Source organism: Cardiocondyla obscurior, linkage group LG06 (genome assembly GCF_019399895.1).
Source record: "Cardiocondyla obscurior isolate alpha-2009 linkage group LG06, Cobs3.1, whole genome shotgun sequence".
Lineage (NCBI taxonomy): Eukaryota > Metazoa > Arthropoda > Insecta > Hymenoptera > Formicidae > Cardiocondyla > Cardiocondyla obscurior.
Window position 1 is genome coordinate 9,147,975 of NC_091869.1, and position 14,543 is coordinate 9,162,517.

The 14,543-nt window shown below is 35.9% G+C and overlaps 5 protein-coding genes across 7 annotated transcripts; 2 read left to right on the top strand and 3 right to left on the bottom strand.

The window, feature by feature from the left end:
* Positions 1-502: 502 nt before the first annotated feature.
* LOC139103144 (uncharacterized protein AH6.3) lies at positions 503-4,727 on the bottom strand. 3 transcript variants are annotated; one of them, XR_011545837.1, is made up of 6 exons: positions 4,271-4,727; positions 3,561-3,834; positions 3,184-3,461; positions 2,871-3,102; positions 2,615-2,787; positions 503-2,069 (listed from the first exon to the last, which is right to left on the bottom strand). XR_011545837.1 is itself a non-coding variant. In XM_070657558.1 (5 exons), exons 1-5 carry the CDS (start codon positions 4,463-4,465, stop codon positions 2,726-2,728), a joined length of 1,041 nt encoding a protein of 346 aa, XP_070513659.1. In that variant the 5' UTR covers positions 4,466-4,727; the 3' UTR covers positions 503-2,725. The 3 variants fall into 3 exon arrangements, 2 of the variants coding, with proteins under 2 accessions (XP_070513659.1, XP_070513660.1); XM_070657558.1 differs by having other exon boundaries at positions 503-2,787; XM_070657559.1 differs by lacking the exon at positions 4,271-4,727 and adding an exon at positions 4,084-4,215 and having other exon boundaries at positions 503-2,787.
* A 299-nt stretch (positions 4,728-5,026) lies between these two features.
* On the top strand, positions 5,027-6,944 carry Nubp2 (NUBP iron-sulfur cluster assembly factor 2). The gene is made up of 5 exons (XM_070657566.1): positions 5,027-5,447; positions 5,680-5,768; positions 5,838-6,059; positions 6,201-6,354; positions 6,428-6,944. Exons 1-5 carry the CDS (start codon positions 5,229-5,231, stop codon positions 6,632-6,634), a joined length of 891 nt encoding a protein of 296 aa, XP_070513667.1. The 5' UTR covers positions 5,027-5,228; the 3' UTR covers positions 6,635-6,944.
* Positions 6,776-9,175, bottom strand: Srp68 (signal recognition particle 68). The gene is made up of 3 exons (XM_070657553.1): positions 8,948-9,175; positions 8,362-8,699; positions 6,776-8,251 (listed from the first exon to the last, which is right to left on the bottom strand). Exons 1-3 carry the CDS (start codon positions 9,036-9,038, stop codon positions 6,959-6,961), a joined length of 1,722 nt encoding a protein of 573 aa, XP_070513654.1. The 5' UTR covers positions 9,039-9,175; the 3' UTR covers positions 6,776-6,958.
* A 274-nt stretch (positions 9,176-9,449) lies between these two features.
* Abo (de-etiolated protein 1 abo) lies at positions 9,450-12,114 on the bottom strand. Its single transcript, XM_070657554.1, has 8 exons — positions 11,562-12,114; positions 11,274-11,411; positions 11,048-11,192; positions 10,824-10,932; positions 10,549-10,741; positions 10,170-10,453; positions 9,895-10,101; positions 9,450-9,811 (listed from the first exon to the last, which is right to left on the bottom strand). The coding sequence occupies exons 1-8, from the start codon at positions 11,967-11,969 to the stop codon at positions 9,628-9,630; spliced, it is 1,668 nt and encodes a 555-aa protein (XP_070513655.1). The 5' UTR covers positions 11,970-12,114; the 3' UTR covers positions 9,450-9,627.
* An 87-nt stretch (positions 12,115-12,201) lies between these two features.
* Positions 12,202-14,543, top strand: Zmynd10 (zinc finger MYND-type containing 10). The gene is made up of 9 exons (XM_070657555.1): positions 12,202-12,327; positions 12,481-12,684; positions 12,775-12,883; positions 12,974-13,266; positions 13,327-13,532; positions 13,619-13,782; positions 13,848-13,991; positions 14,065-14,297; positions 14,384-14,543. Exons 2-9 carry the CDS (start codon positions 12,587-12,589, stop codon positions 14,463-14,465), a joined length of 1,329 nt encoding a protein of 442 aa, XP_070513656.1. The 5' UTR covers positions 12,202-12,327; positions 12,481-12,586; the 3' UTR covers positions 14,466-14,543.

The following is a 14,543-nucleotide window of genomic DNA, read 5'->3' on the forward strand; positions in this document are numbered from 1 at the left end:
GTACTCTTCTTTCACCTAATTCATTAAACTAATTGGCTGGATCATTACGAACAGTATTAAGTCACCCTTGAAGTTTTACAATAATTACTTCTCCACGTCCGGTGTGAACGTTACACTTCTCGCCATAAATTGTTACTTATTTTATCACGTATCGTGTTAAATAAACGACGAAACGGATTAAGATACGGATTACGATACTGCTCGTAATATCTTTACTGCCGCTTCAACTGTCTGTGAGAAATCATGTACATATTCAGCTTTGTTGCACACAGACATTAAAAAAAAAAAAACAATTGTATAGCTATTCTAAAGAAAAGAACTTAATTTCTATCATGTAAATTAACTTAGTTAAATCGGTTAGCTGTTTAGATGAACGATAATTATCATTAAATTGACATTCTTCGATGGTTATAATGTCGCAAAAAAATCAAGAGACGGTGAGAAGAAATTTACTCCAGTGACCACTAATCATGAAAAATCTGAATGTACAGGGTCGCTACAATTTTCTTTTTTTTTTTTTTTTTTTGATAGCTACAAATTATTATATAAAATTCGAATTCGATCTTGATTCAAAAGACGACGCTTGTTTTTGGCACGGGACACATAGTCGATGCAAATAATTTTGATGCACGACTGACAAGTTTTTGTTGTTTCATAATTTAAGCTCTGTATAAATTAACATAGATTCTGTTTCTTCCCTCCTGTGAATTCTATGCGACGGTCATCACAATGTGAACTTGTTTTGTTAAAGTAACGCTAGAACTTCGTCTTACACGGTTTCGTATGCATGTAGTTATGAGAATATATTAATGTACAGTATATAAAATATGAATGGCTATTTAATTAGGATAGGTACTTTTTTCCCAAGGATTCTTTTCACACATAAAAGCTACGAGTGATTCAGCATTAATTTGCAACAATCAAGCAATACTCGGATGTAATATTCTATCACAATATTGTCATACATCTCAAATCGTCTCATTCTTTTTTTTTTTTCTTTTAAGATTATCAATTATACTCTTAAAATTATAATTTTACGCAACTTTTAACAGACAGTTCTTAATCCGTAAATTATTATTTAGAATAAGACGTTGTCACGTGCAACAACGATAATAATTTGCTCACTCACATTAAATCTTGTGCGTGCGTGCGTTTGTAAATTTTTTTTGTTACTGATAAAATATAAGCTACGACATTTTCTGAGAAAAATCTGAAATTAATTCCTTCATACATTCAATCTATAACACTCTAGTGTAGCGTTAGTTTTACAAAACTTAGTAACTAACAGAAATAAAGACGTTATTAATGGCATACTCTAAAAGCAGTGTTAATAAAGTATAAACGATAAAATTAGTTTGTCAATTACTTAAAAAATTATTAAAAAATTGATCTGTTATTCTTCTCGTACGGTATGACAGGTGAACGGCTGAGTTGATTCATAGATAACAACTTTGACGTTTATTTGACCGTCTACTTTCTCTTGCTTTCTACCTAATAAAGTTTCTTTTTTAGAAATCCGTTATTAAATTTTCACTAGCGTGAAATACAACAATGCCAAATAATTAACAAATTATTCTCTATAAATTATTGCAGGATATATCATCAATATAGATTTTGTTTCCCCAATTTCAACACGTGTATATATATGTATATATATATATATATATATATATATATATATATATATATATATTCTGTTGCACACAATGTGTACCATAATTTAAATCAAGAACCTACTTAAGCTAATTATCATCGTTGTTACATTTGTACGACTTTACAACCACGAATTTATATAACGTTATTATATTCTTTCAAAATGTATACTACTGATGTACACAAATAGAAATGCACTAATTATTACAAGATAAATCTTCGAGCATTTAAAGCAAAAAAAAAAATGATTTGTCACTAACCGCGACTAGTCGTGTAGAAAAATATAATTTTATGGTAAAATCCATTCTACACACACATCAGCAATATAAGTTAATCGCTTCCAAAGATTGTCCTGCATTATAAGCATTACCGTGAAACGTACTTTCTATATTTTTGCCTTTCAACCGTTCATATACCTACAATATAACGAGATACCAATGAAAACCAGCGTTTAAGTAACAGCAATATACAATAACGCATAAAAAAATTGTTCTTAATGTAATATGTACGATGATACAAAATATTCTCTACAAGATTATTAATCCACAGACATAAAATGTAAATGGCATAAGTACCATTAATAACTATTACAAAACCTTGTGATACAGATCCATTACAGAGAATTATAATTATACAAATAAAACAACATCTTATTACAAATATGTGTAAAGGTATCTAAGAAACCTAATATGTGTAAAAGACTTGCCTGATGTAAAATGTAAAAACTATGACTTATGCCACTCTTATTAAATGCAAGATAGGTATAAAGACTACAAGAAACAAAAACATTTTTTTTACACGTAGTATTTCTACGCGATTTCAAAATCATAATAAAAAAAAAAAAAAAAAAAGAAAAAAAAAAGAAATTTATAGCCAAACCTAAATTGGATTAGTAATATGTACAAGGGAAAAGGAACGATTTGGTCAGGTGGTGATTAGCGAGTCACACCTTAAAACACACCTGATTTGTCGAAAGCGACAAACGCCCTTTGGATCGAACAGAATTCTCACTCTATTGCAAGGAGCATATCTCTCTCAAAGAGAACATCGATAGCATTATGTACAATTACTCTCAGTTATCTTTACGAGCCTTCTTTTTACTTTTCTTTTGAGGTTTTGCTTCTGTCCAGACATCTAAAATATAATTACAAAAAAAAATACATTAAATAATTCAGAAAGAAAAACAGTTTGTAATTTCTATGTTAATGCAAACATACCTTTTAACTCGTCAAACACAGCAGTTTTTTCCTTATTTTCCACCGTTTTATTCTCTTCCACATTGTTAGCTATTTTTTCTTCATTGAGCGATTTTTTCGGTTGCTCTTCTACAATAGGTTTATTATCCGTTTTTGGTGTAGATGGTACCGAAGCGGGTGTGCTATCGTCTTCAGCTTTTTTTGTCTTTTTCGATTTTCCTAATTTCTTCTCTTCTTTCTCCATTTTCTCAACCTATAAATTTAAATATTTTGTTTTTAGCTGCCACCTAGTAGCTGTAGCATTTTAATGCTATGTGAAATAAATGTGATATACCTTGCTTTGGTCTTCCTTCTGCAGTTCCTTGGCTTTACCTATCTCTTCATTAGAGATAGAGGTAAGGATCACTTCTTTTTTCTCCTTCTCTTTAAGTTCTTTATTTTCAGTTTCCTTAGCAATTTTATCTTTGATTTCGGGCTTATCTTGTCCCTTTTGGTGGGCTTCATTTATCAAATCAGTCTTTTTAGAAGACTTTTTATTCTTCTTTGATGGAGATTCCTCCTCCTTTTTCTTGTTCTTCTTATCTTTGCGCGAATAAGCTTGCTCCCAATCTCCTGTTATCAATTATAATATTGACATCAATAGATAATAATTGAGAACAATTATAGAAAAAGTATAAAACTTATCTAATTTATGCTAATATATGTACCAACCATCGTCAAAGTCGACTGGTTTTTCCTGGAACAAATTTTTCAAATTTTTTTTGTTTTTTGCCTGCTCAACTTTGTTCTCTTTACCAGTTTTCGTCGAGAGTTGTTCCTTTTCTTTCTTAATAGAAACAATCTTATTGTCTTCTTGCTTACACTCTTTTAATTTACTGTCAACATCATCTCCTTTGGTAGCTTTCTTAGGAACTTCAACTTTCCCTGCTAATGTCTTTTTAGCTGGACTTGTTTTCTCACCTGCAACTTGTCCATTAACAGCTTTCTATAACAAAATATATCAAAATGCTTGACAAAGTTCCATAGTGTCCTATATTAAAAAAAATTTTTTTAATTAAAATAAGATAAAATAATTGTAGAAAAGGTACAAGCGCTCTGATGAGAAAAAAAAAGCTAATTTAGCAACGGATAAACGACAAAATGTCCATCAAGATGACGCGAGTCACGCTGACAAAGAAAATAAATCCGGTCGCGGCGTTACGTCATAGAGCGCGGGGAGAAGGAAAACACCCACCCTTTCGCACCGGAGGGACCAGCTGATTAACAAGCGTGTGCGCGCGTGCATTAACACGCCGCAAACACACGCCCACAAGCGAACCACCATATGGCGGGCGACTGCGACGTGTCCATCGGGGAAAAAAGGGCGCGAGGCAAAGAGATAGCGAGAGAAAGAAGCGCGTCGCCGACGTTATTTCACTAACCTTCTCGCGGACCTTGCCGCGCTTTTTGGCGAACTTCCGGTCCACGTCGGAGCCCGCGGAAAGCTGCGCGAACGGCGGCTGCTCGGCTTTCTTGAAACCGAAGACGAACACGAGAATGGCGCATACCAGCACGATACCCACGGGAATCGCGTATACATATTGCGAGTGCTGCAGCAGCAGACCGATGTGATCCATGGCGGTACGCGAAGTTGCTCGCGCGACAATGAACGTGGCGACACTCTGCGCGGGTACCCGCGTGGTCAATGTGCGGACGATAACAATGTCAACGATAACGACGTGCGGCGACTACGGCGGCGGCGGCGGCGGCGGCGGCGGCGACGACGACGACGACGACGACGATGTAGCGGCAAACCAGACGGCTGACACGACGCGGCTCCGGACAACACGGCATGCGCGACGCGAACTCACCCTGGGAAACGTACCGCGTACTACCATCTGCCAGGTAGGCAACTACCGAGCGCTGACGCGTTCAACGCGTTGTGACGCGTTCTTCTGTGGGTGCGTTCTGTTATTCACGTCACCGAAGTGCACCGTGGGTGTCGTTCCATTTTAGTTTTCGTGCACTTTCAAGCTGCTGCAGGATTGTAAAACTGAACGCACCACTACTCGATTTAGCAGACGATTTTATCTTCACGCCAATTTTTTTTTTTTTTTTAGATAGAATTTGGAATAAAAATTTAATTAATTTTTTATTATTGATCAAGTATCCAGGATACTTATTGAATTTTATTCCCTAATTCTTTATAGATTTGCGATTTGCAATCATAGCGCTGCAAGTGGTGCGGCTTGAAACGTCACGTTAGGGTTATGGATGTTTACGATTCGATATGCGAAGTATACTAACGCCGGGATTGCTAGTCGTTTAAGTTTTATACTACGCATGGTCGTACGTGATTGATTATCGTTGGTCATATGAAAGCTTAGCGTGACCTCGTTTATGCTTTTTATCGCCGAACAATCGTCGGTGACATCCCCGCAATTGCGTCTCGCTCGTTTCCAATTCGACTTCTATTCCCGAAGTTTGTTAATTATTAATTTTTCCACCATGCTGAAAGGAGTGAAGCACGTACTCTTGGTACTTTCAGGAAAAGGCGGTGTCGGCAAGTCGACAGTCAGCACTCAGCTAGCACTTGCTTTAAAGGAATCTGGTTTTCGAGTGAGTATTCAAGTCGTTCCACAAGTTGTAAAATATTTACAATGCTTTGCCTAATTACTATTTTATATCGTATTTTTTTTCTTTTTTTTTTAATTTCTACAATTCTGTTATTGTTGCCACCAATGGGCATAGAATAATGCTAAACGTTAAAACGAATCACTGTATAAATTTTTACTACACGTTTAAACTTTTATAAAAATTAATTAAAACTAAATGTAACAAATCACAACAGGTTGGAATTTTGGATGTTGACCTTTGTGGTCCCAGTGTGCCTTACTTACTAAATTTAGAAAAGGAAGATGTTCACCAATCTTCCGAAGGGTATGCATTTCATTACGCCGGCCATAATTCCTTTTATAATTACACAGTACAAGCCTTTTAAATCAATAGATGGATACCAGTATTTGCTGATCCAGAACAAAAACTGTCGGTCATGTCCATTGGCTTCCTCCTGAAAAGTCAGAATGACAGTGTGGTTTGGCGTGGGCCTAAAAAGAACAGTATGATCAAACAGTTTTTGACAGATGTGATTTGGCGCGATATCGATTATTTGATCATCGACACCCCACCTGGCACATCTGACGAGCACATTACAGTCATGGAGAACTTAAGGTTAACAAGCGAATATATTTATTCTATAAGGTGTAATTTACACAAAATCTAACAGAATAAAATAAAATAGAAGTAATATATATATATATATATATATATAAACGATTATTATAATAAAACATTTATCAATTAAAATTACAGAGACGTAAAATGTGACGGTGCAATTGTCGTGACTACGCCACAAGCGGTCGCAGTGGACGACGTTCTACGAGAAGTGACATTTTGTAGAAAAACTGGTATTCATATAATCGGCATCATCGAAAATATGAGCGGTTTTGTCTGTCCCTCATGTACGGTAGGTATCATTTCGTATTCGTTGTAACCCTAGATTATAAATTAATAATTTTTATTGATTTTACTTTTTATAGGAATGTACTAATATATTTTCGTCAGGCGGTGGAATAGCCCTTTCAGAAATGGTAAAGGTTCCATTTTTAGCTAAAATACCCATAGACCCACAAGTTGGCAAATTAGCGGATAAGGGACAAAGTGTTTTGGTAACGTTACCTGATAGTCAAGTCGCACAAGTGTTTAAAAAGTTAGTTGAAGAAATTACCAAAAGTAAAGAAGCTTGAAAAAAATAATATCTACACTGCACACGCGTGATAATCTTTCTTTTCCATTTAAAATTCATAGAAAGAAACATTGTATATAAATATCTTCGTGAGATAATTATTTTTATACTACTGTAAGGTTTCGAAAAAAAAATTAAAATGTTATTTTATCGTATATATTTGCACATATCACTAAGAAAGAAAAATTAAGAGATAAATCCTGTTATGTAATAGGCATCTATTTCCTATTTTATTATATTTTTTTTCCTCGATAATATCGAAGTAATGCAACTTAATATGCATTACAGAATAAAATGCTGTTTTTATCTTATGCTACTTTGAATTTTATTTATTCCCCCAACCCCAGAGACCCTTTACAAAACCGGTGAGGCCAGCCTGTCCCCGCTTAGCCTGATCGCCCATTTTATGCGATAGATCGGGAAACTCGGCCATGTTGAAGGCCAGATCGAAGAATAAAGGTTTGCAGGGAATACTGCGCATTGATGGCGGTAATTTATAAACATTCGGTTGCTTTGTGAGAAGTGCCGGGTCTTCTCTGTACTCGTGTAAACGTTCGTACAATGGTTTTTTGCTCTTGGCAAGCTTACTAGTTCCACTTTCCTCTTCCTGGCCGTCTTCTAAAACACTGTGAGCATGAGCAGCGTACTGTGCAGCCTCCACAGAAGTTTCCAAATTGCACAAGGCTTCCTTCAAAACAGTTGGTAGAAATTTGTCACATTTCAATGCATTTTTAACATGCTGTAACGATCGCTGATACAAGGCCATAGCCTCGCGCCAACGATGTAAATTAGCGAGACTCTGAGCCATGTAGAAACATCTGAAAGCTCTGTAACATTTCGTTTTCGCTTCCTGCTCGGCCAAAAATTCCGTATCATCTTGCAATTGAGATATCTCTACAAGATTGTGTAACGCGGCTTCATACAAACGCACTATGTCCTGCGGCTTGGTTTTCTCCGATTCTTCCGCCACTTTCACCAATGTTAAATTACGCTCCAACGTACGAGATAATCGGATATATTGAAGATAATTAATCAGATGTTGCGGCGGCGACCACTTGTCGTTCTCTTTGTTTTTCAACTCATTCTTAAAATGATCGCGCACCACTAATAAAGCATCCTTGCAATCTATCAGATGCGCTTCTAACAAATCAATCTTGGCCTGATTGGTAGCGGCCTTTTCTAAAGCTTGATTCAACTTAGAATCCGCGATAATTAAACCAGCCGCTCGCGGTGGTACCATGCCGCAAGATTTACCGCGCCAAGTAACTTCTTCTACATTAGCTTGCTTCTCTCGCGTTTGAGCTATCAAAGAATCCAGACTAGCCATCAATTCGCCACTTAATTGCCCACGCATCTGCATAAGATCGTCCATAGCGCTGGTGTCTCCAATATTATAAGCGCAATATCTAAGACTAGGCGCCAACTCTTCGACGCGCGTCTTGTAAACCACCTGTTCTAATTCCGGCAACGCAGACGCCAAATTGCCATATACTACTTGTGCCTTTTTTAAATTTTCCATGGCCTGTTTCCATAATTGCAGTTCAAATTGCAGAGAACCATTCATCCAAGCTACATACGCCTGTGCCTCTAGTTTCGTACGAGCGTCGCAATTTATATTCTAAAAATAATATTAAAAAATGTAACAGTTTTTTTTTTTTTTAACATATGCAACATGTAAATAATTAAAAACAATATTATAAAAAGCTGTTATTCTTTTATAAAATATACCTCGATTAAATCTTGCAATTGTAAAGAATATACCGCTGCTTTTTTAAGCCGAGATACCAGGTGAAATTTCTTTCTCGGCTCTGTATTGGATTCTTGTCGTAGCTGCATTGCATAGCTCCATGCGCGCTCAGCCATCATCAAAGGTACTTGCAGAAACTTGTCCTCGCTGACCATAGCTGCGGTAATATCTTTCCTCTTGAAATGACGTCTGTCACCCTGCGGTACTTTCAACACCTTCCGCAGTCTTCCGAGCCTCCTGGAGCAGTAACCACGATACCGCTGGTAGTCGCCGTGTCTCAACCCATGCTGCTGTTGAGCCTCTTTGATTATTTTCAAAACTATACATTTATCGAAAATTGATAAGGAGAATAAATATTGAAATAAATCAAATGTAAAATTCACAGAGCTACTAATTTTCCTGCATGTCTTAATAACAAATTTTACGTTATATTAATGAGCCGCGTCCCAAATAAACCTGCAAATTCAATAAATACTCGACAAATTTTCAATAACGAGATAGTGAGAGGTTAGGAAGAAACATATGGCATCGACAGTTACGTTAAAGAAAAATTTTACGAAAGGATACTCTCTAAGGAATATGTTCTCGAGTCCTTCGCCATCACTCCATTCCGCGTCGAATTTTCCTTCGAGATATCTGCTTTTTCTTCAAACACCATTCTTGCTTGCACTTATTCAAGTCACACTTACTAAAGTTCCATTAAAAATAGCTTTCACGGAAAAGAGACAAGTTAAATGGCTGCTGGCTGCGATCCACTGGATCGCAAAGGATTTAGCCAATAGGAGCGAAGCATTACCTATGATTTTTATCAAATTTTATCAAATATTCATTAGATTCGTCGATCAATTTACAATACAATCAATAAAACGTAAAATTTATTTATTTTAACATATACTTAGTAAGATTAAGTTTTGCAATTTTTTTTTTTTTTTTTAACTTAAATAAAAAAAAAAGAAAAATTAATAATCTTATTATTCAAAATAATTCTACACTTTTATATTTTAAACCTTAATTTTTAACTGTATCAAAAGTATATTAAACTATATTGCATTATCTTACATGTCAGTAGTTGATAATAATTTTCAATTTTATTATATTTTTTATAATCGTAGTTATAACAACTTTTGTTCAAAAAGTAAAATTTATTTTGTACTTTGGCGGCAGCGATCTTAACAATTCTTGCAAGTAAATAAAAAAAAAAAAAAAAATTAGTCCATACATCAGTGAAATATACAAAAAGGGAAGACCTAGACGTGTCTAACGTGAAAACTGACAATATATTCGGCGTTAGTACGTTGCACTGAAATTGCAAATGGATCTGTTGGATGGAACGTAAACGCAACTAATCGTCTCGCAGCAGTTGGTGCTGTTCGTCCCAGCATGCCAGCGTACATTCTGAATTTTAAAAGACCCGAGTCGCGTGCATAGAAACTGTAAAAAAAAAAAATTTTATTTACACATGTACAGAAATTGACTATTCTTAAATAACTTTTATCGCGAAATAAATTACTAACCGTATAGGATGTTCACCGCATGCCTTAGGACGTTCCATCATAGACACCCACTTGTCATCGTAACAAAATAACGATAGATCGAGATACGGAGAACTCGAGTAGGATTGCGCACATATTGGTAACTGAGCAAGAAGCCTCTTTGTGGCTTCGGTAACGCCTCCGTATCTAGCACTTATTATTGTTTGTTTGAACCTCTGCTGTAACAATCTGAAAAAATCAAGTGTATATTCAGTCAAACATACTTCGCGTATATCAAATTGCACGATATTATATACCTAGCATATATGTTATTAGATGGCGAACACATGTACTGGCAATCTGTGCTCATTCGGGCATTTCTAAAGAAATCGCTAAAATTTTCAAATTGTGTTAACAATTGAGTTGACGCGTTGTCATAAGCTGCTAAAATTTTTGCCGTAACCATATTATAGATCACCAATAAAGCTGGTTGTGCGTTTGGTTCATTTGCTTGTAACGTTGCTACTTCTTCACTTGCATACCTCACCAAAATATGATTTGTATCTAATAACTGCATCTTCCACATTCGCAATGAATTAAGCTGGAACAAATTTTAATTTAGTTTTAATTAATTGCCTAGCAAATTATTTACTTTTAAGGTAATTACAAAAAAAAAAAAAAAAAATCTCAACTTACCTGATCAAAATATTGATAAAATCTTCTTAGTTCATAAGGGTCTTTTGTTACATAACTTATATATTCTGCTCTTTTGTACAAGTATACCAATAATCTGTGTTTCAAGCTATTTATTGCAACATCCTTAAACGGCCGATTATTGATCCCAGGAAAAGCACTTGTCACTAAATATGCATCATCTTCCATACAAAACCTAATATGCATTATTAATATTTATATTCTTTTGATTATTACAACTATAATGCCTGATAAGATAAATTTTATATTTTATATACCTTCCTATTGTTCTAACATTTATAAACATGCCATCCAGTATTTGAAAAATATGTATGGTTTGATGTTGCACTGACAGAACTGCCAATATATCTTTATACAAGTACAGACCTTAAAAAAAAAAAAAAAAAAAGTTAAAAAAATATATATAATATTAATAGCTTAGCTGACCATTATCCCCAATCTAGTCAGATAAGCAGCAATGACTTTAAAATTACTTGCATACCTTGATTGTGGGACAAATAAATTTTATCCACTTTAAAGTGTCTAGTGTCACAAAGCTTTCCACCTTTTAAATCAACAAGATGTAAACTGTAATCTTCCAGTGGTGATCTGGGATTTGGTGTCAATGCCTCATTATTGGAATAAGTCTATAAAAAAATTATGTAATGTTAAATATTATACAGAAAGAAATAAATTCTATATAAAGCTAAATAAAATAATTATACTACCTGATAAAAATGTGGCCTTAGCTCTTCAGGAATATGAGCGGCCGAGCCTACAATCACGTACCGAGCGTCGTCGGTGAAGAGACTGCATTCCCTGTTCAATTGTTGGTTGCTTTCTACTACATTTATAATCCACTTCACCTACAAATACGTTTCAGAGCTGGTACACCAATTACCCTGGTTTTCCCATTTACTCTCCTCCCTTCCTTTCCCCCTTTCGCGCTTTTCTTTAAACGTAACAATCCGCAAAGTAAAGGCGTACGCCGCGCGGAGTCGATTAGTATCCAGTACCTTGAAAAATCGCGCGAAGATATTACTTCGTATGTGAAAGCTATAGTCGTCGCTCTTGTGGCCGATGTACTCGCCTTCGCAGTCGGCCAACAGGTCTGCGGCGGCCGGCGCCCCGCGGTACTCGTACACCTCGATCGACGTCTGATCCGCGCTGAACGCCACGAGGTACCTGCCGTCCGGACTAAACTTTCGCAGGAAGCACGGCGGCTTCTCCACGTTCATCACCGTGAAGTTGGGAAAGACGTTTTGATAAAACTGCCGCGCGCAGTGCACGTGGGTGCCTGGGTATGGGCAACCCATCGTCTCCCTGCGCCTCAGCCGCACCACCACGTTCTGCGGGCCGATCCGGCGGGGATTGACAGGGCAGGGATCCGCCACGGGCTCGATTCTGCCCTCCCGCACCGCCATCCCTACGCCCTACGTGGCCCTACGCGTCCGTCGCGCGAGAATAGTGTCGCACTTGCACGACTTGCATGGCCGTGAGCACCATGGCTACGTCGCGGTAAAAAAAAAAAAAACAGAAATTAAAACACTAAAATAAAAGAAAAATGATGTCAACATCAAGTGCTGCGACGTATCATCTTGACCAAGACATCGCTCGCGCCCGATTTCAACGACGACTCCGACGAGTCGGCCGAGTCACAAGCCATGCAAGATGATGCAAGTTCGAAACGGTTTGGGAGGTTATAGTTATACGTGAACGAATGGAGGGACTGGAGGGAAACGATGATGTAGCCAAATTCACAGTCGACGCGTTTAGTATCGGGTGAGTGCGATTGGTCGATCAAAATGAGTCTGAAAACATAAGCCAATCACCATTTAGTCGCTAGATCGACGAACGCGTCTTTGTTGGTCCGCTAAAATTTGAATCTTTGATTTTTGTTGTATATGCATGTTCATTAATTTATCGATCAAACAGTTTCAGACGTATCACGTATCCTCTGATACGGAAGACAGGTTGGATAACGATAAAAATTTAACCACGAAAATACTCGAAAGAAACTCGTTCTCTCTTTTACGAAAGAATGGCAGATCAAATAGAACACATTATACCACCGTGGGAAGTTGAGGCTTACGTGGAAGGTTTAAAGATTTCGAACTTTGAGAACATCGGAACAAAAAGGTAAATTTTAACTTTTACATATTTCCTTGTCATATAACACAATTTGAAAATTATCAATGAAAACCACCAACGCGCGCAATTATTTTTCAGCTGGTTAATATTCCATAAGAAACTGGTGTTGCTAAACCAGCAGAATGTATTCGAAATAACTGAGCTGCGCGAGGAGAGCGTGACCGAGTGGTTTATCTCGTTAAAGAAAGTATAGATATATATTTATTAAATGTAATAATTATATTCTAACAGTATTATATCTTTTACGATATTAATTATTTTTATTGCACCGTTTTAGATTCCTATTCTCGTGTATGAAGCTATTCAAATTGACATATGGAAACATAAAGTTTTCCCGATTCTAATCGATCTCAATGGCGAGCCAAAAAACACATTTATGCTGTACAGTGTATTTTATCACGAAGTCATCGCGGTCTCTTTGTTGGAAAATATATTATTTCACTGCGAGGGAGCGCAAACAGTGGAGGAATTTGTAATCGATCTCATTGATTATGCCGTTCAGCGAGTAACGATGCTTCTTGATGGAAAAACTGTGGATATACATAAAAAATACGAAATTAAAGACTCTGAGTAAGATACTATACTCTAAATTAAATCAAAACTGAATTCAATGATCATGCTTTTCATCAGGTCCTGCTTGGAAGAAATAACAGAGAAGCGAAAGACATTAGAGTTCGACATTGGAATGCGATGTATTTCGATTCTTCACTATCTCATTGAAATTTTGGATACCTTACCTCTTTGCGCGATTTCGCATATGCTGGCGGTACATGACATTCCGTACTTATTTGCACATCTGATAGAAACTCAACCATGGAAGAAACAAAATGAGAATGGTAACAGCATGTGCTCTTCATTTCTAACATTTTGGTGGAATGTAATTATAAATTATAATTTAATTGACGAGTTAATTTTTATACAGGTGATGTAATGATGTATGAGATGAACTGGAAAAAAATCAACGACATTAGAAAAATTAATAAAAGAGAGGGACAAGTATGGTTCGGTTTGCGACAATTACTTCTTAATCCAAAATGTTCTCCGTATTATGAAATCACTGAACACAGACTGTCCCAGTTCTCGCAAGTATTAATTATCGATATTTATATGTATAAATAAATTATATTACGATTTTTAATTCTATATCTTAGTTACAGAAACATCTACATCGAGATGTATTAGATCAAATAACTCTTCTAATAGAGCTTAAAAGATGGTTATCCTATTTAAACATATCGCCAGCAATGCCGTCTTCGAAGCCAACTTGTCCGATTCGCGTGGAAGTTATACCACAGGTATATCAGTGTTCTTTATCTCCTGTTTCTTGTTAAATTTTCAATTACGTAAAATTAAATGCATTGAATATAGATCAAGTCAACTATTTTGGAAAAATATCATAAAATGTGGAAGAAATTAGCTAAACATCAGTCCAAGTATTTATTTACGACCGATGCAGATTATATTAAAGACGCTGCGCAAACTTTAAATCAAGTTTACGATTTGGAAAAATTAAATCGTATAGAAATAAAATATTGTTTATTGTGTCAAGAACCGTCTAAAAAACGATGTTCTAGATGCAAAGAAGTTTGGTATTGCAGCAGGTATATAGAAAATACTTCAAGAGTTTGCTAAATCACATATTAAATGCATAAAAGTAATATAGTATTAATAATTGCTTTTGTTACAGAGAATGTCAAGTAAAAGATTGGGAAAATCACAAAAATATTTGCGATACGATATCGAAAAAACGTAACAGTGATTCATCATAATTAAAAATGTATTCATCAATGTACAATATATATATTTTATAGATTATGATTGAATCTTAATGGAAATTCTGAAACAAA